General features: G+C 37.6%; 1 protein-coding gene and 1 long non-coding RNA gene across 3 annotated transcripts; one reads left to right on the forward strand and one right to left on the reverse strand.

Annotated features, from left to right (window-relative positions):
- Window positions 1–2,370: 2,370 nt before the first annotated feature.
- On the reverse strand, window positions 2,371–16,927 carry DTWD1 (DTW domain containing 1). Of its 2 annotated transcripts, XM_040600955.1 has the most exons (5): window positions 16,449–16,905; window positions 14,522–14,803; window positions 13,326–13,469; window positions 11,857–12,130; window positions 2,371–7,007 (listed from the first exon to the last, which is right to left on the reverse strand). In XM_040600955.1, exons 2-5 carry the CDS (start codon window positions 14,795–14,797, stop codon window positions 6,778–6,780), a joined length of 924 nt encoding a protein of 307 aa, XP_040456889.1. In that variant the 5' UTR covers window positions 14,798–14,803; window positions 16,449–16,905; the 3' UTR covers window positions 2,371–6,777. The 2 variants fall into 2 exon arrangements, with proteins under 2 accessions (XP_040456889.1, XP_040456890.1); XM_040600956.1 differs by lacking the exon at window positions 13,326–13,469 and having other exon boundaries at window positions 16,449–16,927.
- A 2,435-nt stretch (window positions 16,928–19,362) lies between these two features.
- On the forward strand, window positions 19,363–23,605 carry LOC121091635. Its single transcript, XR_005828982.1, has 4 exons — window positions 19,363–19,377; window positions 19,644–19,735; window positions 21,109–21,201; window positions 23,407–23,605. It is a non-coding gene; the product is annotated as an uncharacterized LOC121091635 (long non-coding RNA).
- Window positions 23,606–25,548: the final 1,943 nt, after the last annotated feature.

A 25,548-nucleotide genomic window follows, 5' to 3' on the forward strand; every position in this document is an offset into this window, starting at 1 on the left:
AGCTGTATCAAGTTGCTTTCTTGTCTGCTGTAAATATTAAAGAAATAGACTCTGCAGCATTGATTCGGCCCAAAGAAAGCCTGTAAACAGAGAAAGCTAGATAGAATGTTTCAGTTGCATAGACTAATAACTAGAAAACACAGGAGGTTCAGGTCAGCTGGAATTTATGCTGCATTTGGCAAACAATTTATTGAAACTGAAGCCCCAAAAATATTTTTTGAAAGGAATAACATTTATGATGTTCTTGAAATACATAATTTTTATGTAGCATTAGCAGCAACGTTTGAAATTAAGTTTGTATTTGCAGCTTGAGCAAACTTTTTTTCTGTAACTCAAAGTATTGTTCCTCTGTAGAAAAGACACTAAGGATACTTTTTTTTCCCACATTTACGAAGAGTCTGATTCTGTTCAATTCATTAGCATCTGTCTCCAAAGCAAACAGTTTCAGAAATTTTAGGCTTTGAGGGTGGCATTCAAGTATGGTTTAAAAAAAGACGCAATGATTATACGACACGCTTCAAAATGGCATGCATCCTAGGAATGTATTTTTTATAATTCAATTTTTAATCGAGTAGAAGCAAGGCTTTCCATATGGAAACCAGCCTAACTCATTAGACAAAAGCCTCAAGAGTCCTAAAGTCTGTTTAAAACCAGGACTTGTAGACATTAACAGACACAGACATTAATACTGATACCAAATGACTAGAGATTATACCCAATCATTGTTGATAGCGGATCTGTTGAAGACAATAGTGAGACATACAATGCTGCAAAATAATACATGTTATGTGCCACACAGACACTTTGTGTTATCAAAGTTAAATGTTCTTCCAGGCCATGTGCACAAAAATGTATTCTCACAGAGTAAAGGCCAGGTCTTATCTCACTTGGGTAGGACTGAAGGTGTATTATAAAGTTTAGGTACATTAATAGGTTTACATACTGTTGTTTGTAATAAAATTACATTGAAATAAGAGTAAATGCTGGCATTGACTGAGGAATTTATAAATTAATTGCATATTATTAATAAAACCCCAAAACAACAGAGAAGCACTAACTCTGGTTTGATTATCTTATTCTCCAGTAAGTAATCAAAAGAAAGCAAATAAAACATCCAATTACATTATAGACGAGTTTTCCATGAAGGGTACCATATATGCATGCTCACTGTTACGTGTTCATGCACATGGTTACTTGAGGCAAATGCATTTTCCTTGGTACCAGGGCGCGCACGCTCTTGCTCCTTTCTCCTCTTCTAAACATGGCAGAGCATGATCCATGGCACCATCTCTGTGCAGATGAGTCAGAATTTCTGTGTAGAGAAATAAATTTCTCTAAATTTATTCTTTGCCATTTTACTTTGTTGTTTACCCCTTTGGCCTCTTTGGGCATGCCCTGTTAAGCCTGGATGGATGTCCTTAATTTATATCTATTTTTTTTAAAAAATCTAATACTTCAGTGCTGCCTGAAGATGCAAAGAAAACGTGATGCTTTACAGAACAAGTAAGGAACTACACTAGGCTTGTTAGCAGAAATATTCAGAATGGTGAAAAGGTATAGAATATTATTTTTTTTTCCAGCGTATGGTTTGAAGGGATAATACAGCACTTGTGCTGGATAGTGCATCCAGACTTAACAAATGGATTCCTAGTCATCTGTGTACGCTAACAGCTGTATGTCAGTATCTAACTGAAATATACATTTGCTCTGTACATATAACAGTTTATTCTTTAATTTTGTAAACTCTAGATACCACACTTTGATTTACTTTGTCTTTATGTTCCCTAAGACAGAAACAGCATGGGACAAAACCTTTGGCTTGTGTTCTAACGCATTTATCACTAGGAGGGAGGTACATATGTATTGATATTTACACACGTACACATTCTTCTGTATAGTTCTTCTACCCCTGTTGGAAGATGTTACATCAGAACCTCTGTAATGATACTCAGCCTTTAGATTTCCTGCTGAGTTCAACTGACTTATGGGCCCAGCTTCATATGTAGAGACATATTATTCAGAGGCAGAAATTAACTTCATGGGCAAGGGAAGCGACGTGCACAGCATCACAGGTAGAGTAGGACCCCATCTCGGGTATTCTGGTGCGGAGCATTCTCTTCTGTGGTCTGTTTCTAAACATCCTGTTGCAACACCAGTGGTCTGAAGCCAGCAGTAAAATCATAGTTGATTTGAAATGTGATAACAGCACCAGTACTGCTAAAGTTAGACAAAAATTTCCATTTTCAGTGAGGTGAAAATACAAAGTCTGTTCTGCATTAAAGAAGTAGTTCCCACCTCTTGCTGTGGGACTCAAGAACTATTTAATTTTTTTTTTTTCTGGCAGGTAGTGGTGAAATAACCACACCACTATGAGTGTTTTTAAAGTTTAATGTGATATGCTACTTTCAAAATTCTACAGCATCCGATTTCTCTTCAGAATCCATAAAATGGCGGCAACGTGTTATCTTTCCCACAAGTGAACACAAACAGTGTAGTAAAATTTTCATATAAATGTTTAATTTGAATGTTGGTATCGCCAAGTATCGCTAGTCAAAATCAATATTTGTACTAATAACAGCATTGGAATTTTACTAAAATAATGTCTCTCAAGACAAGGGATAATATTTCAGTAATTGTGTTGGGTCGTTCCCTACCTTAATGGGTGACCTCATATTCTGCTATCTGTAGGCCAGCATCTTACTGCCACACAATCTTTTCATCAGAGCAGGAAAGCTCACCTAGTTTAACACTGCTGCAGTGTGACCATCAAGATTTGTGTCACAAAACAAGTTTCATGAATTCAGCTGATGCGTGGCTTTTTGGAATACTTTGTGATACAAGTTAATGGTACCTGGGAGTGCACTAACTGTAAATGATGGGAAACTGACTGGGAATTTTCCCCCTTCCTTATTTTGGTATTTTCAAAGATAGGGATTGGTGGAATGGATTTTCACATCACATTATATTTTATATAAGCATGCTATGATTATCACTTATGAAGACAGACTGATTTTTGAAGCATTTGAGCAAAATACTGAAACTCAGTGCAAGAGAAAGGCAAGAGCAGATTGCTACATCACTCTGCAATCGGGCTGGAAGAAGCCTGTGTGGAAAACCAGAGAGACTCAAACTGAAAAAGAATTGCAAGAAGCAGTAGCAAAGGATTTAAATCAGGTGAGATTACAAATGCTTTGGAAGGTTCTGCTGTAGATTCCAAGTTGCCATCTATTTTCAATCTCAGCGTTTCTTTACCCCATGCACTGACATGACCCTTCATTCAACCTAGGCTTGGATGACATTTGTGCTACCTTCCAGGAAAGGAATTGTTTTTTGCAGCTCCCTCTCTTATTCATCTTGAGAAAAGGATTAAATCCTCCCTCTGACCAAGCATACAGGCATGCTGAAGTGAAGCCACTTCATGCTCCTGGCCAAACAAAGAACAAAAATACCCACAATAAGCAAAAGCAGATGGCTTCAGTGGCAGGAAATGAATGAGCCAGACTGCAGGTAAAACGGCTCTCTGAACGCATCTCAGAGGTTTGCAATGACAGGTTCTTTGTTATCTGGGGCCTCCCCACAGGAGGCCAGATGTCTTCTGTTGTGAAAGGAGATAGATAGAGATGCTCTTCCTTTTCCTCCCCCTTTAACTTATGGCTGTTTAAGTTAACTGCTAATGGAGGTAGAAGCCTGTTTTTTCCCTTGCTGTCTGATGTTTTTGGAAACAGAAGAGATAGTTAGCGAAGGGGTATTCTGATATGAAAGAAAAGGCTCAGAACTGGCCTTTACCTCCCCCTGACCCTCATTTTAAAGAACAAGGAGGTCAGTGCTTCTAATTGCACTTGAAAGGATTAAACACTTGATTGCTTTCATTTGGTGGAACAAAACTATTCTTCAGTCTCAAAGCTGGAAACAAATAGATCAGTGGTATTGAGACATTTTCAGTGTGAGGTGGATGGCTTGGTTTAGCTTCTTATACCGATACAGAAATTTAACAGAGGATTTAAGTATTTTTCGAGGGGAGAGCAGGAGATGGGGGAGAAGGGGGAACTACATCTGCTGCTCAGACAGAGCAGATTTGCAGCAGAAGTGACAATAACCTCCTTCCTGCCCTATAAAAGGTTATCACAGGAATATCAACAGACCATAATTAATTACAGATATTAGATATGCCTCTGTCAGCTGGTGTAAGAATGACTCTTGCATTACACTGAAGTTGCACTGGAAGAAAAAGAATCTGAACCCAATTTCTGGACACAGTGTTCCAGACTTAAAATCTTTTCTGTACATTGATTTCACCTGAGAATTAAAATTAATTTACTTTTGGAATAGATTCTTAATTCCCATTGTTCAAATAAAGTGAGGTACAGAAAACTTAAATTTGGAAACCATTTTGAACCTTATGAAACTGTTTTCCAAAAGTAACAAAGAACAGCTTATATAAACTTTTATCTGACCTCTGCTTCTTAAATAAAAAAAACATGTTTTCAGGGAAATGTGTCTTGGAAGTAACTCCCCCTCCCCCCCCGCCCCATTTTTCTCTCTGGTTCTTGTAAAACATTAGGTCAGTGGGTTCATTTTATTTTTGTTTGTTTAAAGTGGGTGAAAGTTTCCTTCTCAAGCTATTATACTTGTGTGATTTTTAAAAAACATTACAACAATCTTTGTTTAAGAAATACAAGAACAGATGGAAATGTCAAAAGAGTATCAAAATCATACCAAAGGAAATAGCATTAATCACTGTAAAAAGCCAAAATAATCTCTCAATAGCAGTAAGAACCAAATGAATAAGTAATATGTTGTTTCGATAGCACTGAGACATGACTGCTGATTTTTCTCATTGCCTGGCACATGAACTCGATGTGTATGTACATTTAAAAATTATCTTTCTCATTCTGACTTCCAGCCTGTTTCTCGCGGTTGCTTTTACAGTTCACACACTGCATGTGCACTCATGTAACTTCACTAGCATTTCATTTTGCAAATAGAGGAGATGTGTTTTGGTTGTCCACTGAAATGCATTTTTATATGCATTCACTTGTGCAGATAAGCATACAAATCTGAAGGTAAGTATGACTTGCAGACAGTGTATTTGTGTCTTTTGTTTTAAGCAATATTAACTTTGGTTTCAGTATCTTGAAGCATTAAAAAGCACTACAAATCAGTTGTTTGCATCTGCCTGGATTGCTCTGTAAGCATTAAAAGATTTTCTTGAAGTAATTTTCAAGGCACTGTTCGTATGTTCACCAGGGTATGAGAATGCCCTCCTGGAGAGTATGCTACAGGGGACAACTTTGGCAGATTTTCTGAGGAAAATTACAACAAAAACTTCGTCATTTTTGTTTAAAAATTTATCTATGGTAATTTTTCAATCTGCCACTGACAAGATTTATTTTTTTCTTAAGTAACGCACCTCTGAGAATATTCAGAAATATTTATCCAACTTACATCACACCTCTAATGAAACATTTTTTTCTACCTTAAGACTATATTCTTTACCAACATGGATTTTTCTGGCAGAACATCCTAGTATGATAAAAATATATTTTTATAACTCTGCTTGTAAAGATATAGCTTAGGTCTACTGCCTCTGCCAGCATTAGCTGTACTGGTATAGCTTGGCAAAGTCATACTTGTCTAATTACATTCACATGTGCTACACATACCAACAAAAATTTCATCAGCATAGACAAAGTCTTATTTATGCTGTTCAAATTTGCACTATTACTGCAAAAGAAAAAACACAGCAGACTCATAATCTGCCTAATTTAAGGAAGTCTTACCAGAAATGTGTGGTTGGAACTGCCATCTTCCCTACTTCTTGTCTCTGCAAATTACTTTGCTAAGGTCCTGTAAAAAGATCTACATTGTCAGACAACTGCTGCAGTGTCATGAGCCTTTTCTGCTTCTTAGAATACAAGTATGCGGCATCTACAAAATTTTACTGTCTATGATATGCCATAGTGACACTTACTAAGTTAGTGTTCCCCAGAAGAATAATGATATTACAGAATAATAAACACTTAATTAAATTCATTTGTTTGAAGAAGTCTAAAATTATCCAAGAAGTTGTACATAATCTTAATATAACAGTATGTGAGCGGTACTACAGAAATCATGCACTCTATAATGATGTTTAGAGAGACTGCTCTTTTCTATTACTAGGACAATTTTCCAGAATTAATCTTGAAAGCACGTAACTCATATTCTATTCAATTAATGTGGTCTTTCATTTTGTATTGGCCGCATCCAATTTGTATTTGCATTTGTATTGCCCTTCACCCCTCTAAATTAAAACCACCCCAATAATTTCCATAAGCTTTTGATGTCATGAAAGTGAAATCAGTATTACTGGGTAAAACACAAAGAAAACACCTGAAACAAAGCAATAATAGTACTAAAAAGCTAGCATCACAATTCCTTTCTACAGTTAGAGTGATCACTCCTTATGGTAAGAGGGGCTAAGTCCTCCTGTCCTCACCTATGGCAGTATTCTTGCTGTGGTGAGCCTATCAGGTCTGTAGGTTCAAACACAGCAAGATTTAGCAGAGAGTCATTGTTTTCAAATAAGTAATTCTGATTAGCCTGCTCATCAGTAGTTCTACAACCTCAAATGTGCAGGACGTAAGGTCTACAGCTTACTTTTGGACAAACACTGTAGCTATTATTGAGTACAATCTATTTCCAGATTTCAGTTAGATAAAAAGTTATGTTTGTGCAGTTTATCATTAAAAAAGAAACAAAATTAAATCTAGTGTTACCTACCTATAGACAGACATCTTACTCTTTTCCTGCACAACACTTGGCATTTTTAATCAATGTGTACATAAATGAAAAGAAAAAAAGCAGATTATCATATTGTCCTTTGTAGTTCTCTTTCAAAATCTCCTGATGATAGTCCACAAGGAAATAATAAATTGCTTCTATCGTGGAAAGGTATGTATCTGGCTTTCCCTTCTGATGACGCCAAAAGCAAGTTTTCCTTGTCTTCAACTCGATTTGTAGCAACCCTGTCAAGAAAAAAAGATGACATAGATTATACAATGCGGATTGGTGGATGGGATGCCAAACAAGTCTTTAGTTATGTTTTCCGACTGTGCTGCTAGCCTGCTAGATGCCTGCATGCAAGTCATTTCTCTTCCTGTCCCTCCAATTTTCATCCATAAAATGGAGGCAACGACTTTATCCTCCTTTGTGGACCACTTTGAAAGTTGTGCTGTAAGTTCTAGGTTACAATCCTCATGTCTGCAATTAAAATTTACAGTTTATCCTTTCATTCCTACAGCCTCACAGCCCTCAGTAAACTGCAGGGTCTCTTCAGATGGGAAGAGTGAAAAAGCATGGCAGACCCAATACCTTTCAAGTGTAACACAGAATCCCTCACGCTGTTAGTTTTGCTGAACTGAGGAGTATTTGCTAAGAGCCAGACACTTTTCATTTATGCTTGTTGGGTAACTGAAATCTCACTGGGATTACTCAGGAGTAACTATGACAGAATCTGGTCATTAATTTTATTAGAAACGAAAAGCATTCCCACTTGAGATGAAAGAAATACATTTGGTCTCTGTATGGCACATGAAAATCTTTTATCTACTGTAGTCTGTTACTTTTATCATTCAGATGAATTTTAAACACATATCTTGTTAAGGAACATTTTTATGTTCCTTAAGATGCACAAACTATTCAAAATTAAAACCACCTTAATGTGTAATCAGTTCGTAAACAGGGTGGACAGCTGGATTATAAAGAAATGCGTACACACCTGTCAATAATACCAGGATCAGGTTGTAAAATTACCTTTTCTAAATGTTAAAATTGAATATTGTGTGTCATGGGATGGTTTAGTACAAGTAATAGTATAAATAACAACATGGTTTAAGAGTTGCTTGGAAGTTATTAACAAAGACGTTTCAGTAAGGTCCAAATTCAGGAGTGAAAACTGGCCCATAGCCTAGCAGTTGTGATTCTGTACTTCTTACCTTGAAAGTATGTTTAATTCTTTCTAGTGTAATTGCAAGATTTGCTTTGCAGTTAGTAATGTATGATACCTTGCATAGTAAAAGAAATCTCTTAATGTGTTTTTTAAAAAACCTGAATGATTCCATCACTGAGTTCAAATGTTGTTGGTATTTCAGAACCAAAAATTCAAATAACGTAGTCTAATTATTACCTCTGTTAATCATATACACGTACATTCAAAATAGTAATAGGAAACTGCATTATGATTTTTCCCTCAAGATGTTTCAACTCTTGAATTTTCAGCCCTAACCAAAGTGAAAACTTTCATTAAATTCAGTGATGCTTCCACCTTAATAGCAGTGAACTAAATTTAGGGGACGATTCCTCCATTGTAAACTCCCACCTATTTGTGGTTTGAATACAAACAAAAGTTCAGTGAAGGCAAGACCACTGATACTACTGAGCTTACCTCAAATGCTGGATCAGTTAATTTCAAACATGGAATTTTAGGAGGTTTTTTTTAAATAAAAAAATTAGAGGCTGTTAAGGCTTACAGTTTACTGAGCATGTTTCTGTCACCTGTACTGTATCTGTATCTATACAGCCAAAGGCAATGTTTTACTACAAGTACTGATTGTTCATAGGAAAGCTTACAATACCAAGGAAATCAACATGTTTGTGGCTAAAAAGCGTCCACATACTTTAAGCTCACTAGAAATAAATGTTTCTGTGAATCTGAAATCATGTGAAAGGGAAATACAGCTATCTTTACATCTCCTTAGGTAATGTAACCAAGTTTCCCTTACAGAAGTTATTCTCCCGTATATGTGTCTTAGAGCAGACACCACCTTTCAGAGAGTTCTCCCACCCTTCCTTAAGCCTCCATTTTTTCCTGATATGCTACATCCTATTATCACAGCAGTCTCTGTGCTCCCTCTGCTATAACAATCGAATGCTCAGACCTGTAGGATCCTATATTAATCATAGCTGGTCACTGATCTTACATCTAAGAGAGGTTCGAAGTTTTTACCAACATGATGTACGTAAGTGGTGAAGTTTACACACATGCTGATGCCTGTCATTTACTCTGAGCTTTCTACCACCTCTTCATCCCTACAGTTTGTATAGTGAACTGGAAGATCCACTACTTCAAGAAATACTAGTGCAGAAAATTTTAAGCAATGAGTAATTATGGTTTGCACTTATGGTAGCTAGTAAGAGTCTAGGCTCTTACTAAAGTGCCTATTGTTATTTCAATTATAATGTTAATTTCCTAAAGAGGCAGCAGCTTGAAAATTCTATTTCGGGCAGGAATTCTGCTCCTTTCCTAATCTTTTAGATTCTCAAGGTTTATAAATAACTTAAGGATTTAGGCTGAGGAAGAAGGCATTTACTTTGGATTCACCTTACCTCTGCTATGGCCTTTGCATCACACCCTCGAGTGTGATTTTGAGACATGATGATGAAAATATGAGAGGATGACAAGAGATTTGTCAGAAAAATGAGGATGGGGGGAATTTGCCTCAGAGAATGTCAACTTACTGCTCTCAAATATCCTAGCTGAGCATAGGCAAAGGCTACCATTTTCTTGTGGGAAATTCTTGCAGAAATGAAAGTAAGCAGAGAAACTTTAAAAAACCAAAAGCAACACAAAAAAATCCAACTAAGGCAGATGTATGATTCAGCCTTGTAGGAGAGAATGTATAAGCTAACAAAATAAGACATTTGGCTAATACAAAGTGGATAGTGGATCAAACAGCAAAAAATACCAAAGCAATGTTTCTTTAGCAACCATGTTGATGTTACCAATAAGCTTCATCACTCATATGACAGAGTAATCATTAACATTAGATGCAACTGTTTCCCTTCTGATCTAGTGATGACTTTTAATGAAGTAATTAATCCTTAACATTACCAACTTTCAAGTATTTCCTGTCTTTTAACACAACTGATTTAGTTTTGCTTTCTGAAGATGTATTACACCACTTTTCCAAGATATAGAAGTACTTCTTGTCCAAGTTTGCTAGGCTTTTTTTTTTTTTTTAAGATTGATGTACTCATTCACTTTCTCTTGTAGTACAATTAGCTAGATTTACTTGATACAAATGCAGGCTTATAAAATACAACACTTTTCTTTACATTTTCTTGGCTTCGTTAACGTTTCCATCCACTATTTATTGTAACTTAAATCTTTCTGAGTACGGCAGTTACTGTTTATTTGGAATTATGAACACTCAGTTTTGAACTTTAATATATGAGCAATAGTTTGTTGGATGATGACTTCATTTGCAGTTGAACTGAAAAAATGACAATAGTTCTCTACTTCTCATGTGTGTACAACATAAAAATTTCATCAGTTTATGCCTAAGGAAACTGCCTCATTCATCTGGGAAGTCAAAACTGCAATCTGTAAAAGGACTATTAATGCAACTTTCATCCTTTATGACAGGCTCTAAGGAAAGCAATGCATGCACAGGTTGTGCACGTTTATTCCTGCTGCATGAAGGGTAAAATTCTCCCCTGGGTGTGGGTAAGAGAGGCTGACTTGTGTGACGCTAGTCACACCTTACAGCAATCCTGAAAGGTGCTCAAGGAAGACGGAGGACTGGAATACTCAGAATACTCAGCTGGAACAGAGCCGAACTTCTGGAAAGGAGGGAAGAGTCCACCAGACCAGCATTCACATGGGGTAACTGGAAACCATTCTTTAAGAGCTCCGAAGTAACACCAATCATGAATTTTTGACTGATGTACTGCATAAGCTTCCACGGAAATCTTCAGTTCCTGTGGCTGCCTGTTACGTTCCTGAAATTCATCCTTTTAAAATAAGTTCCAAATACTTTAGAGTTAACTTGCAATGTGCTATTACTCTAATCTTTACAGTAATACTTTAATTTATTTGATAGAGTATGTTTTGTGTTAATCTAAATACTTAGCAATGGGATTTTAATTAGCCAATGTATTATACGAACATATGGGATTCTTTAATAAACTGACTAGACAGCAAGGCAACATTTATCTTGCCTGTAAGAAGTCTGTGAAATTCCTTGTAGGGTCCAGTGCAAAGCAGTCACTAGTAGTTATATATATAATGTATAAATTTGATAGCCTGCCCCCCAGCTAAGTGCACTTTTTTCACTAAGGAAAGTATTTTCAAACTCTTATTTATCTCAAAACAAATGGAATGCGATTGCTAAATTGTTTTATCTTTCGTGGGTTTATTTAGAATACTTAAATGTAAACTTCTTATAACGAACCTAAGACAACAAACCTTTGCAGAATTACAAGGTTTTGCTTTCAGAGGTGGGAGGGTGTAGAAGGGAAGCACACAATCCCCTTTCTCTGGAAAGTAGGTCATCAAAATGACCGTGAAAAAAAGAGCTTTACTGGAAAAAGAAACCAAGCCATGACATACTTGTGCTGTTATCTGCTAGATCCCTCATTCACCTTCTAGTGGCCTGTCTACCACCAGCGTGTACAAAAATGCTCCCCTGGGTCTCCTGAAAAACTGCAAAGGAAATCTTTCTGGCTTCTCTCCGAGGTCATTCAAACTACCCTTCCATTGTCTTCACATGACAGCTTCCATTCTGTGAGACTGAGGAAATTTTTTCCAAAAAACAAGTGGGAGAAGTAAATGTAAATGCTTTCTTTAGTATTAATTTAGAATATTATTAAGTATTCTTATTATATTGAAGAACAAATTATATGACATGAAAAGTAATGGAGTCTTTGGCTCAAGTTTTCTACAGCACTGAAGTAGCTGACAATGCTACTGTTGAATCTTTCATTTATTCTCAGATATAGGGTTAAGAATAAACATATATTATGCTCAGGTTATATAAACATATATATTTCCCCTAATAATTCCTGTAGCAATAACATCAACTTTTTTCTTTTTACCTTGAAGTCGTTCATCAGTTATTATTTTATTAGTTTGATTCCAGGTACTGTCAATAAATATTATTTTCTTCAGTTTAGTGCCTTCAGTCCTGTTGCTTGAAATGCATTCATTTAGATTTTTTTCTTCTGTAGGTTCTATTTTTGCTTGTTTAAGAAATGGCTCTCTGGAACAGTCATCGTCATTATCACAAACACCTTTCTTAGTGTACTTTTGGAGATGGAAAGCAATGTCTTTCACTGAAACTGAATTGGGGCCAGGAAATATAAGTGCTATCTAAATGAAGAAAAGAAAGAACTGTGAGTGTAAACAAAGTCTAATAAAACACCAGGAATCTCTTCATTAAAGGTATTTTCTATCCCCACCCATAAACATTTAAGTCAGGACAAGATGAAAAAGTATCTCTTAAAATAACGAATGAAGATACTTATTAGAGATCTTATTAATTAAATACTACCAACTCTAATGCTTCTGTGAAGAAGTTTTTTCAGTCAAGACAACAGCGTCAGTGCCTGAGAAAGTTCAGATTTCACTTGTCATTGCAGTATACGGGACAGGAAGGCCATAAAGAATAGTTTCTAATTTCATTCACAAATATTGTATCAGAATAAATAATCTCTTCTGCATCTATTACATGTCTCATAAATATCTTACATGAAAAAGACCAGTGATGGCCCTACTCAGAATTTTTTCAGTAGCTTAGTGCAGCATTCACAATCTGTGACTTGGAAAGCCTGGACCATACAAAGTCACTGCAACCTCTTCTTGCTTTTGCCCACCTTCCCTACGGCTCTTTCTGCTTTTTTTCAGCTTCCTGCCTCTTTGCCACCTATGCTTTCCTTCATGGCTCATTCCCTGAATAACGTCTCTATGACATATGTGTATTACCCTCTACTTCACGTGATCCAAGTGTTAACTATTACATCAAACGTGTAAATATTAGATTTCAGATTAATCACACCATTTAAATGTTTACAGCTCAGTTTTTTCAGGCTGTGTGCTGACCAGCTATTGACAGACAATAGCTCCATTTTAGTAAGTTTCCTCTATAACAGCGAATGTTAAAAATGTTAAGGAATTTTAAATACTGCAGCTACTGACTATGATGAGCACAACACCTAACTGCTGTTTAACTTGCTGTATCATGTATTTTGGTAAAATATTTCTTATAGTACACAATAAATCAAATTATCCATTCTCTAAGGGGGTGAACATAGGAAATTCATGGTGGTTAGACAGTGCTACAGTTTTTCTAAGCTCTGGAGGACAGTCCAGAACCACTGTGTGTGTATTTGTAGGCCCAAGCTTTATGCGAGTGCAAGATGGAGTAAAGTGGATTAATAGAACAGCGCTTCCCTCCTGCTTCCTCCCAGCAGAGTTTGTTATGACTGCAGGAGGAAGTGCAGAAGATACATCTGCATTTCCCCGTCTCCCCAGCACAAAGCCCATCTAGCTATACAGAATTTCTTACTTCATGTCTTTTTTCTTCATATTCTGGAATGCAAGGGTATTTATAAATTGTAACATCATCAGGTGCCAGAAGCTTCGCATGCACAGCAGTGCTTTTGCCATCTGTTTCATTTGGGTGTTTAATAATGTCAATCTTCAAAGGTAACTACAGTAAGACAGAAAGAAAAAAAAGAAATAAGCAATACTTATAATCTTATTTCCAGGTACAAAAATTTACGCAAAATCTGGGAGGAATCCCTATACCATGTAATTAAGAGATATTTGACAATTTTTAAAAATGTTTTTATTTTAATAGGTTTAGAACTAAACTAGAGACAAGTGACAAGAAGCACCTGTTACATTCTCTCAGTTCATGTAAATACCCAAGTATGCAATGAATGCAATTTGGAATGCTGCAGCAGCAGCAGCGTGGTAAAACCTCTAGAAATAGCATCAATAAGGTAAATAAGATGTGATATTAATTTAAGCAATATAATGGTCCTAAATATGAATACTTATGTTCACCTTATTGCAAAAATGGCCATTTCAATGAAAATACACCTAAATCTCCTAGGTCTAATTTCCAAAGTACTTCTAGAGTATTTTCACGATGCTTTCAAACTACAGAGTGTCTCCAAATGCATTTTAGTTCTCAGGTAGGTGATTTTGCAAAATGTATCAGTCCTCTTTGATGGTTTCTCCAAGTATTTTAGCTGAAAGGCATTATACTTTTTCGTATTTGTATTTTGAGGGTGCTCATCTGAATTATACTAGCATGACATTTAGGAATGTCTTTTAGCTCACGTTTTATGTAAAAATCACTCTTGGTTATGGGAAAATCATATTTTTTGTTTGCAATATACTCTGTTCTGGCCAGAGTTCTTAGAAACTGAAGAATAAAGGTAACACCTTTTTTTCTGTAAAGAAACATTTAAGAACTAAGTGCACGACAAGCTGGCTGACTTCAGCTTATGTTCTCATCTGGTAGATACATAAATGTTTATGGGAGGACTGGAACACTGTCAATGTTTGTAAATGTAATCCCTCAAATAAGAACAATAATTTTATTTAAGTGTAGTTTATTCACACTTATACCTGCATTAAAGATAAGCACCCATAAAGAATGAATAAGAAAAGAAATGGTCACAGACAGACTATCTGTCTCCAGAAACTAAAAGGTACAAGAATATTATTAAAAAATCTATAAGAAATATTAACCTTCACAGTTGGAATTTCTTTGGTAGGGACAGTTTCAACAGGAACAAAGCACGTGTAACAATAAAACATCCTTGAACTGCTGCATCGGGGGCATTTTGATCTCCCACTCTTTTTTGCCTTTTCCAGTACTTCTTGTGATGCTAACTGTAATTGTTGAAGTGGGTTATCTTGAAGCGATGATGGAGTCTGCAGTTCTAGACTTTCCAAACATTCAGTATTTCTTCTTTGTCCCTGACAGTTTTCTTCATTTAAAAGCGCAGATGAATTTAAAGACATGGTTAGCTGAAACAGACAATATGTTGTAACTGTTATATAAAAAATTCAATATACTATGAATTAATTCACTGGAAACGAATCCGTATGATCCTGTTTAGCAAAAAATACTCATCAAGGAAGGCAATTCCTGTAAGAGAAAGAATAATAAAATAGTCTGATTCAGTTGTTATTGCACCAAGAACTCCAAAAGGATTTCAGGAGAGCATGAGATAAATGGCTAGAAAGAATGGAGATCTGTATCCTTAATGCACACATATAGCTATTCATTTTACTAAGTTATCCCACTCACTTAACTCATGCAGAATTATATTTATTGGTAGGATCAGTGTCTAAAAGATTGTGAAAACACTGGTAGACATGTTTACCTGGATGAGCAGTCCCATTAGTCTTTTGAATGACTATTGACAATGAATTAAATGTCTACAGGACAGAAATCAGTAAGAGAAAAGTTAATTGTACAAATTTAGATCTCTATCCTGAAATGTATTTGTGTGGGGGCAAACCAGCCTACCTGAATGCAACCTCTGTTGACAGAACTTTGTGAAACAGAAGAAATCTTCCACGAGCAAGGCCTGAGGCTGAAAAATTAAGTCTCAAGAGCTAAAGCACAGCATTGGTGTTCCATATACCAGAGAGCGAGTGCTGACCCAGCCTGGACTCATTCTGCAAGTTTGTATTTATTCAGTAACATTGATGCATTTTTTTCAGGCTTTCTTCAGGACAGATGTCTCACCCTCTAGCATAAAATTTTCACTGTGTAGTCTGAGTAATGTATCAAAAACCTCACTGTACGCCCACACCCGATCCAGACAGAATTAATATTGCTGTGTGCAGAGATTCATAGTCACAGTTTTAGTGAAACCCTTCAGACTAGATCACTCGGGGTCCTCTCTAGTCTTCAAAAGAGCCCACAGCCAGGAGCCCGCAGTAGTTACAAACTGCCCTTTGCACTCTGTGCTGCATGACTTTAAACTAAAAAAGTAGTTCTCAGTATTTAATTTCAGCTAATTTAGGTTTACTTTTCATGTCAAGGATCACACTTGTGAAATGATGTAACAAAACAGTCACGCTTAACAAAAACAAACAAACAAGAATTCCTGAGATGTGATCCAAAATTAAGTGTTTAAATAAAGCCAAGTGTAATTTAATTGAAAAATAACGAAAACAAAACACTTGGCTAACTTTCCAACAAAAATTTAAAATTAATCCCAGAAAAACGAGTTGTTATTTTCTGGTAAAATTAAATACTCATGCATGCTATGATACCCTCCCCCGCCAACAAGCTCCAACTTCTGAAAGGTCAGGGATGTCCATTCAAATGAACACAAAATCTAATACGCATACAAATTTCCTAGTGCAATTGGCTTTTAAATATCTCAGCCATGAAGCAAATATACAGACTAACCCATACCATTATCAAGTTTCCCCATGAAGCGAAGAGGGCGAGAGGCCCTGTAATTTGACATGCATTCCCAGCCTGCAAACCGATTCTTTTCAGTGTGATGCCTTACGGCACTGCGGGGTTCAGCTGTGACACCCCCAAGCACGTTCATTATTGACACTGCCAAGAGATAGGCTGCTCTAAGGGCAGAGGAAAACCTTTGTGGTCTCAAAATAATTGCCGTTTGCCAAGTTACAGCACTATACGTACCGTAAGCTTTTTTAGAAAGACAGCAATAGTTTACACGACTTTTAAGAGCTGAATCTTGATTCAGTCATACGATTTTGAGACTGTAACAACTCCATCCACACGACCCTGATAACCGCTGCTGCCGGAGGCTGCCCCTACGCTCTGGCTGCGGTCCCAGGACAGCCTCCGCCTCTCTCAGGACTGGGGGTTTGTGCACGGTTCGTGCGGTGCCCAAGGCACGCTCACCCCCGGCGCTGCCGTGCGCCCACCCTGCCCCCCGGCCCGCCAGGCAGCCTGTCACCCAGGCGGCGCGGCCTCGGCCTGCGGGGTACCGGCCCCGGGGCGCAGCGGCCGCCCCGCACGGCGAGCGCGGCCCGGCAGGGTGCGGGGAGCTGCCGGGGCACAGGCCTTTGCGCCTGGGATGCTCCGCGGGAGCTGCCGAGGCGTGACCGCCCCAGCCCCTGTCACCGCAGGACACCGAGGCCTCCGAGGGCGGAGCGCGGCCCCCCTCCCGCGGGCGGCCCTGCCGGCGGCCGGGGCCCACCCGCCGCGGGGAGAGCTGTCGCACCGCCCCCAGGCCCCGCCGCCCCCGCCTGCCCCCCACGGGCCGGGGGCTGCCGGCCGCGCGCGGCCCCCGCCGCTCCCTCCCCCAAACGCTGCGGCCTCCGTGCCCTGGCGGCGGGCGGGCAGCTCCGCACCGCGCCGTTCCTCACCCGCTCCCTCGGCTCCAGCCCCTCGGCGGGCCGCCGCTCGCCGAACAGGGCCGCCCGCCTCTTCTGCGGCCCCCACAGGCCCCGGAACGAAAGTGTCGGGCTCGGCCGGCGCGGGAAGGCGGGGGCCGGAAGAGCGCGCGCGGCACGGTGCCCTGCGGCGGGAGCGCTCCGGGCGGCCCTGAGGGGCGGCGCGCGCGGGCGGGTGGCGGTTGCTGCCTGCAGCCCCGCGCGGGTGACTGACAGAGGGACTGACTCCGACTGACATTGACTGACTGACTGATGGACTCTGACTGACACCAGTTGACTGACTGACACCGACTGACTGACTGACTCTGACTGACCGACTGACATTGACTGACTGACTCTGACCTCGACTGACTGACACCGACTGACACTGACTGACTGGCACTGACTAACACCGACTGACCAACACTGACTGACTGATACCGACAGACTGACACTGACTGACTGACTGACACCGACTGACCCACTGACTGACCCCAACTGACTGACTTGACACCGACTGACTGACAGACACTCACTGACTGACTGACACTGACTGACTCACTGATACTGACTGACTGACTGACACCGACTGACTGACTGACTGACTGACTCACTGATACCGACTGACTGACTGACTGACTGACACCAACTGACTGATGGACACTGACAGTGCGGCCTGAGGGCCCTTGGCCGGCACAGCAGCCCCCACTTTGCCAGAGGACGAGGGCTCGGAGCAGCTGGAGGCAGGGTGGTTCCTGAGGGTTTGTCTCTGCCGTTGGATTTGGTGTTTATCTGAGGACCTCCCACCCCAAACCAGCTTTTCCATGTTTTGTGTCGCATAAGCCTGAGCAGAAACCCCATACCCTTTCCAGCAGGTTTCTGCCCCGGCCCCAGGTTTTCCCAGCCCGTGTGAAACACTCCCTGCACTTTACTCTCCTTGACGCCTTTCCGCCATGGGCGGTGGTACTGCTCTGCAGGGTCTGTCTTCTTGGTGGAAGCACCTGGAAACCACTCTGGTAGAAGGCTGAAGGCTTTGTTTCACTCCCTTGTTAGCTCCAGGCAAGCTATATCACTTAGATTTTTATTACCTGTATTTTTTTTTTCCCCACCTAGTAGCATATTCGCATATTTACAGTTGACACGAAGGTCTGGAAGAAGTGTTGCTGTATTCCTTTCTTGTTTTTGCATCTCTCTCGAAATAGGACATGGGATCTTTTCTGTGGAATTCCTTGGCCTGGTTGAGGATGGTGCCCTACGGTAGCATTTACCCAATATTCAGTGTTCACTAACTGCATTTTTAGTTTGAAGTGACTAAACTAAAACAGTAATTTTGGTATAGAGAATATTTCTCTCAACTCAGCGAAATAAAGTCTGTGGTATATTAGTTGTAATAGCCTTAGGGGGAAAAGTTGACACTGTAGGCAGATCTTATGCCAAACTTTGATCTCAGTTACACCCCAAAACCATCACTAACTTCAGTGGTATTACATTCAGTGGCAGAGGAGTTCTACCAGCGTTCTGCTGTTGTTTTGTTTTGTTTTGACTTGATCCATTTTTCATGCTAGCAGTGTATGTAATACATTGCAGTAGTAGGAAAAAATAGCTCCATTTCACCGTCCATATTTTTTTGCCTCCTTACTCTGTGACAGTACGTCTTGATCTGCAGTAGCTAATTATGTCGAAATAACAAAATGCTTATTGGACACAACCCCCTTCATAACAGTTTCAAAAGTTCTTTCTTGCCAAACTTAATTATAGTAGGTTTTACTAAGTGTACCATCTCTTACTTTGTTTGAATGATTTCTCTGGGTGCTTTATCCAGAACTTGTTTGGGAGCAAACGGAGCCTGCTCATTATTTAAAAGCACACTCTGAAATCTGAATTACTCCTTTGTATACTTCTGTTCTATACAGTTATTTGCACAATGTTATTAATGATTTTTAGGAATGGTTGCTGTATAATTTTTATTTGGGGTTCTTAATTTCACAATTTACTAAAAAGATGTTGTTTTCAAACAGCATTTCTCTCACTTGGTTTCTGCTCAGATGTAGCTGTAAATTTTGAGGTTTTAATTATACTATTATATGGAACTCAGAAGATACTGGTTGATTGATTTCAATAGAACTTTTGCTAATCCGCAACCCTCACATTTCTTCCAGCTTCTAAACAAAAACTGAATATGTAAAAAAAGAACAAATTTGCCAGGTGACCGGACAGCCACTTTTTATTCAGTATGTATCTTAGAGTACATAAATAGTATAAATATTTTATATGGAGGTACTGAGAAGAAAATGGAAGTTCTGCCTTTATGTTTAAATGTCCTTGCATCTCACACATTTTTAGTGTGTTTCTTGACATCTAAGAATGTGTAATGTTCTGTTTATTGGAAGAAATTACAATGAACATGCTCTATAAGTGCTGTAGTGATAACTTTGTCAGTTTTAGTTATCTAAACTTCAAATATTTGCTAATATATGTTATCTTGGGGGTTTTTAAGGCCTCCTGGTGAGAACAATTCTTACTGTATGTCATCAGAAAATGCAAAAGCCTCCTTCTACCTCAGAAGAATTCTTACGGTCTCAAGATTTGGTGAGTCTAACTGCTTATTATTTTAACTACCCATGTGTATGGTGAAGTGAACATGCAAGAGTCAGGTCCTGAGCAAAGCCATGTGAATGTAAATATTGAGAATTGAGTTTGAGCATAGATTGTATTTCCAAGACCCTCAGGCACTGGAAACTAAGAGGTTTGTAGAAATGGCAAACCTTTAACAGAGCAGCCTCTCAGTTGTTAACTTCCTTTTTTCTCAAAGCTAAACCATGGAGGAAAATTTTTGTCTGCTGTACAGCAATTTTCTATTGTTGGAAGCATGCTCGAGTGATGACACTGAATCAAGAATTGTTAAAAATATTTGATCAGTCCACAGCATATCTAATATAACAAAGTCTTGAATCCTGAGGCAAAAAGTTCTGATGAATACAAAAAGGAGAATAGCTAGTTTTGCTTTTTAATGAGCTTCCTTTTTTTTCTTGTACTGATAAGACTGCTAGGAAAATCTTTGAATATGCCTTTGTATTTTGTTAAAGAATTTAATATAATGTGGTCACCAGTGATTCGTGAAGATTACATTCTTTCTGGAGGAAACAGAGCATTCCTTTTGAGCTGCCTACGTTATTTGCAAGTATTGATTCACTTAAACCTTTTAAATACAGAGCTATGAGAAAAATTGCTCTTTTGCTTTGAACCAGAACATTTTCTCTCACAGGAACAAAGAAACAAAAAGTGTTTAAAAGTGTTTTGATGGGCAGCCCATTTAATTATAAAATAAAACGTATATTTTTAAGAGAAGCAATCTGACATAAAAAAAGGAAACATTTTAATTTGGGATAATGTCAAAATAAAATATTAATATGTTTTAATTTTCTAACTGGTTTTACTCACATTTTCCATTTTTACCTTGAAATGAACATATGTGTATTAATCATTTGCATTTAATTTTTTTTTTTTTTAAAGAAATAATTTGTCTTTCTGCCATGCTATTGAGATAGATCATGCCATGGTTTTTCAGCTGTACTAGAGCATTTGAAACCACTGATTACTCTGTATTAACACTTACTAAGTTATTTCAGGAAAGTAACCAATTTGATGATTAACTTCAAATGACTACTGTTGGTTTCAACAATTTGCTTAAATAATTAAGCATCTAGTTTAAATTCTTTGCTAGAGCAAGGAACAGAAATTCTTCCTGTGCTTCCAAGGCTGTTCTCAACAGATGGAAGGCGTTACTGTCCTTTCCAAGAACTTAAATTGCACATGATTTTATTTGTCTCTTTAGAAGCATAATAACCCTTTTTTTCTGGAGCTATCTCCTTCTCTAACTAAAAAGTTATAGTCTTTTTAATTACTCTGTGTACGCTGCGATGGGCCTCCCTGGACTATTTCTGTTTTTCTGACTTTTTCAGATGATGTAATCATCTCTGAATGCAGTGCATGGATGGGAGAGGAGGAAATCACAGTCTATGTTAGCAGTGTTGCCAAAATTAGATTCTTAGAAGGTATATGTAAAATGCATTTATACCGGTATTACAATTACAAATGAAGTTCACAGATTAGCTAATTTAATCTTCGCATTTATATAATTTTCAGAAATAACTATTTTTACTGTGTAGTGATTACAGAAGGAATGGTCAAGTTGTATCTCTCTCAATGAGCCTTATTTTTTGGTGGTTAAGTTGCAAAAGGATTATTCCTTCAGTGCTTTATGTAGATATCTGTGTGAACATGTTCCATTGAACATCAGTTCACTCTCAGATTTGGAGAAGAGAAGAAACACATGTATCACTGAACTAGGGAAACATGCTGAAAAAGTATTTTCATTACAACGTGGACCAGCATGTCTAGAGGAACATCTTACTGCCCTCCAACAGAGTAACCCACATTGGCCCAGATAAGTATTTACAGCTTTTCCTCAGTTTGCAAGTGTGAAGTGTCACGTTTATAATTAAAAAAATTCTAATAGGCTCAAATCCCAGGGGTTCTGCCTGGGCTTTAGGAATATCTTGTTTCAGGCCCAAACTAAGTGAAGGCAAAAGTCTATGAAAACATGTTGTTCTCCAGAGACCTTGATGTTATGAAGGAACGATGAGACATAGAAAGACCAAAATGGTGATTTTTAAGTCTTCTGATTATTCCAGCGATGCAGTAGGACTAGATAGTGTCTTAAGTCTTGTGCACATACACATTTAGATGTAGAACTAGATATATAAAAAGTTTTTAAATCAATAAAATCATCAATATGGCCTCTATTTCTAGCTAAACCTTGCTGTTCCTTTTTAAGACATTGCTTCTGAGCACACAGGTGCAAAGGAAGTTCTGACTCTGGCAAGTAAGATGGGGAAAGCAAAGGTATATTACATACTTTTAATTCTTTTTATGGATTAGGCAACAAAGACCAAATTTTCAAGTTATTTCCTTGGAGCCAGAATTGTACCTATTGGATTGCACCTACCTCTGTATGTTTATTGGGGGTGGGGGGTGGAATGACACCCCAAACTGGAAAAAGTCCTTTTTTTCCTTTATATCTCCAAAGATATATTGTAGTCACCTAAAGTCTGAATTTTAGACCGTTGCTCCTTATCTGAATTATATTCACAGTTCATAGTATGAATTGTCTGAGCTGAAAGCATTGTTTATATCATTGTATGAAAAAGCATTGATTATGAATTAAGTATTTAAACATTTTTCAGATTGCCAAATACTTTACTGAGGAGTCAAAGGGTAGAAATGTAGAGATGAAGTATTTTATGCTACATGTAAAAAAGTACACAGCATTCTGTCTTATGAATATACTTTGAATTGGAAGCCAAAGAAATGCCCCTGATACCAAACCAAGAGAAAGAAAAGTTTTGAGAATCACTCATTCAGGAGTCAGTCAGTTTTTCTAAGACTACACAAATTTATATATATTGGGTAATGAAAAATTCCAAATACAGTGTAAATATGATTGGTTTTATTAATCTTGCATATTATGATCAAATCCTTGAAGCTTAGTGTCTGGGACTTTCCAATGTGCTAGATGAAAGACTTGAAGGAGAACAAATGTGCCTCTGGTAGTTTGGAATGTCTCAGTCCTGGTATTTCTTGGATGTTGGTTAGTCTTCAGACATAAGCAGGCATGAGCAGGTTCTGTAATTGAAATATTAATGTGAATACTAACAAAACTGGACCCTAAATTATTAACAACCTATTGAGTTAATATGTGAAGTGATTCAAAATTTTTAAATAAGGTCATGTTGTATTTGTAATTTAGCTTATTAAAGGTCAATTAAAGTTTCTATTGAAGGAATACTGAGATATGTAAAAATAACAAATCCTTTGTTAGATTTTTCTGAGACATCTTGGAAATTTAGCATGGGTTTAGTCATCTTCTGATAGAAAATAAATTTTCAAAAAAGAAGAAACTCACAAGAAACAAACCTTATATTTTTATATATAAAATAATAAACTTTATTATTAAAGTCATGTAATGTACTTTGACAGACTCTTAAGGGCAATAAAAGAAAGCAACTGCTAAGGAAGTATTTTTATAAAATGGGGGTACCAGCAAGTGAACAACTGTATTGTAGAATATTTTTTAAATTTTACTTTAGAAAAAAATTGGTTGTGTGTTTAGATTAGTATTTTCTTGTTGGAGCAGCTGTTTAACACAAGGGGAACATAATAATTAACTTTAGTTGCTAAATGTTTTTTTTTCTTTTTAGGTCTGTAACTCCCCTCATTCAAGGTAAACAGCTTTCAGAATTATGAAGACATTTGGAAGCTCCACAACTTTGAGACTTACAAGAGTACAGCATTTCCAAGTACTTATTTTTTCTTCCAGTATCCTAAACAGAACCTGCTGATAAAGACTATTGAAAATATTTAGACTCATTTGTCTTTGCTTTCCATTTTCATACTCCTTTTAGTATCACCATTAGCATTTATTGAAGGTACAAAATGGAGAAATGCAGTAGTCATTTATTATTAAGAGCCATTATTGTTGATGGACTCTTCTTGCTGCCCTGCCCTTATGTCCCAGTGTTGATTAATAATTAAAGTTCTGAAATCAATAATCTTAAACTAATATTAAGCATGAAAAAAAATTCAAAAGTAAGGTAAACCCAGAATTAGAATGTAGAATATGCAATTTTATTGCAGTCCCCTTTGGCATGTATGTTACACATCATCTTCAATTACATGGTGATTTTTTTTAAATGGATCATTGAGCATACGGATCTGACAGTGCTGAGGGAGTGATTTAAGATTATGCAGTGAGATGATTGTCTGTAACACCTACATCAGATTTGCTGCAGGAATTGTGGGCTTGATAAAGTAGGAGGTTGCAGCAAGTATGTAATACACTTGAATGCTATTATGGAAATGAATTTCAAATTAATTTCTTCTGGGGGTGGTCATTCATTTTTCCCCACAGCTGGTAAGCATGAACCTCAAGGTTGTGAAACTGATCTTGTAGCAGCAGTGTCAGCAGCAGTATGTACATGCACAAGTACATACTCATGCCTCTCACTTGAGGGCATAAAAATTGAAAACATTCTTTATTTCTTTCATATGAGCAAAAGCAGGGAAATGGAGCTCTTACAGTGTCCAGCTGCTTCTGTGTGCACCATTAATTAATGCTTGTTAACAGCTTTTTTTTGTCAGCCAAGGCAAGATTTATTTGACGGTATGCTAATTCCCACAGTGTGCATGCCCCCGTCTTCTACGTGAGTGATGTGGAGTAATAATTATAAGCAAAGATAAAGCTTTTGCACTTGCCCCTCGACTGAATTAGTCACAAAAGTTGTAAGTGAAAATTTGCAACACTAACATTTCTGGTTTGATTTCTTATTCACTTCAGTGGAAGTTAGCTATGGCTTTAAATAGCTTTTTTAATTAAATGGTTTGAAATACTTTCCTTACTTCACTAGCAGACATTTGTGAATTCAGTATTTTAAACAGTTGAAAAAAACAGGGCTGATTTAGAGCTATGTCTCTCCTGTGTTTGTGATTTGCTGCAGGTGGTGATCCCTGTCTGGTGGCCGGTTAGTTGACTGGTAGGTCAGGGTAGCTTTCTCCTTGGGAAAGTCCATTTGGGGCAGAGTCAGAATTCATGGCACTGTGAAGGGCCAAGATACAGTACATTTGATTTTTTTTTTATAACTTCCACTTGAAGTGTATGTGTAAGCTTTCATCGATATTTATCTTTAAAATCTAAATGCTTAATGTAGTCAGATACAGATTATATAAGTATACATACTTAGAGTATAAATTAGACCATAATGAAAAAAGTAGTTTATTTTACAGACAAATTTGAATTCTCACTATAGAAAAGTTTTAAAAAGTTGGTAAGTAACTATCCAAAATTACTTCCTTTATGCTGTAGGATCAGTAGGATTGCATTGGTACAGAAATATATACAAACCAGGGGAACAAATTCCTAATAGTCATGTGATCATAGTTATCACCAACATAAAACAATAATTGATTTGTTGTTGGTGTCAGACACTCTGAAATCCTGACTTTTGATCCATTTTGCATATTAAGTTATTATTAATAAAATAAAAAATTAAAAAATTAAAAAAATATGCCTTTTTCAAATTAACATATTAAATAGTATTATGCAGACAGAATTTCACAGTCTATGTTAAAATATTTACTAACTGATAAGACTGAAGAATGTTTGTAAATGTTCTGAAACATGCAGTATGTGACATAATAAATTTTGACTGCTTCAGATTTATAAATGAAGGAAACCTTTTCCTTTCATTTCATTCAAATCCTGTCATTTGTCCAAGTCCAAATACTGTCAAGCTGATAAAAACAAGTTGTGTGGAGTGAAGGATAGATTTAAAATTCAGATTGTT

This window comes from Falco naumanni, chromosome 7, assembly GCF_017639655.2.
Source record: "Falco naumanni isolate bFalNau1 chromosome 7, bFalNau1.pat, whole genome shotgun sequence".
Taxonomy (NCBI): Eukaryota; Metazoa; Chordata; class Aves; order Falconiformes; family Falconidae; genus Falco; species Falco naumanni.

Excerpts from the sequence above, each read along its gene's own strand:
- DTWD1 (XM_040600955.1), bottom strand. The coding sequence starts at position 14,797 with ATGTCTTTAAATTCATCTGCGCTTTTAAATGAAGAAAACTGTCAGGGA. Across the intron at positions 13,470-14,521 it reads AAGAAATTCCAACTGTGAAG|TTACCTTTGAAGATTGACAT; the intron begins GTTAATATTTCT and ends GTCTTACTGTAG. Across the intron at positions 12,131-13,325 it reads ATGAAGAAAAAAGACATGAA|ATAGCACTTATATTTCCTGG; the intron begins GTAAGAAATTCT and ends TTCTTCATTTAG.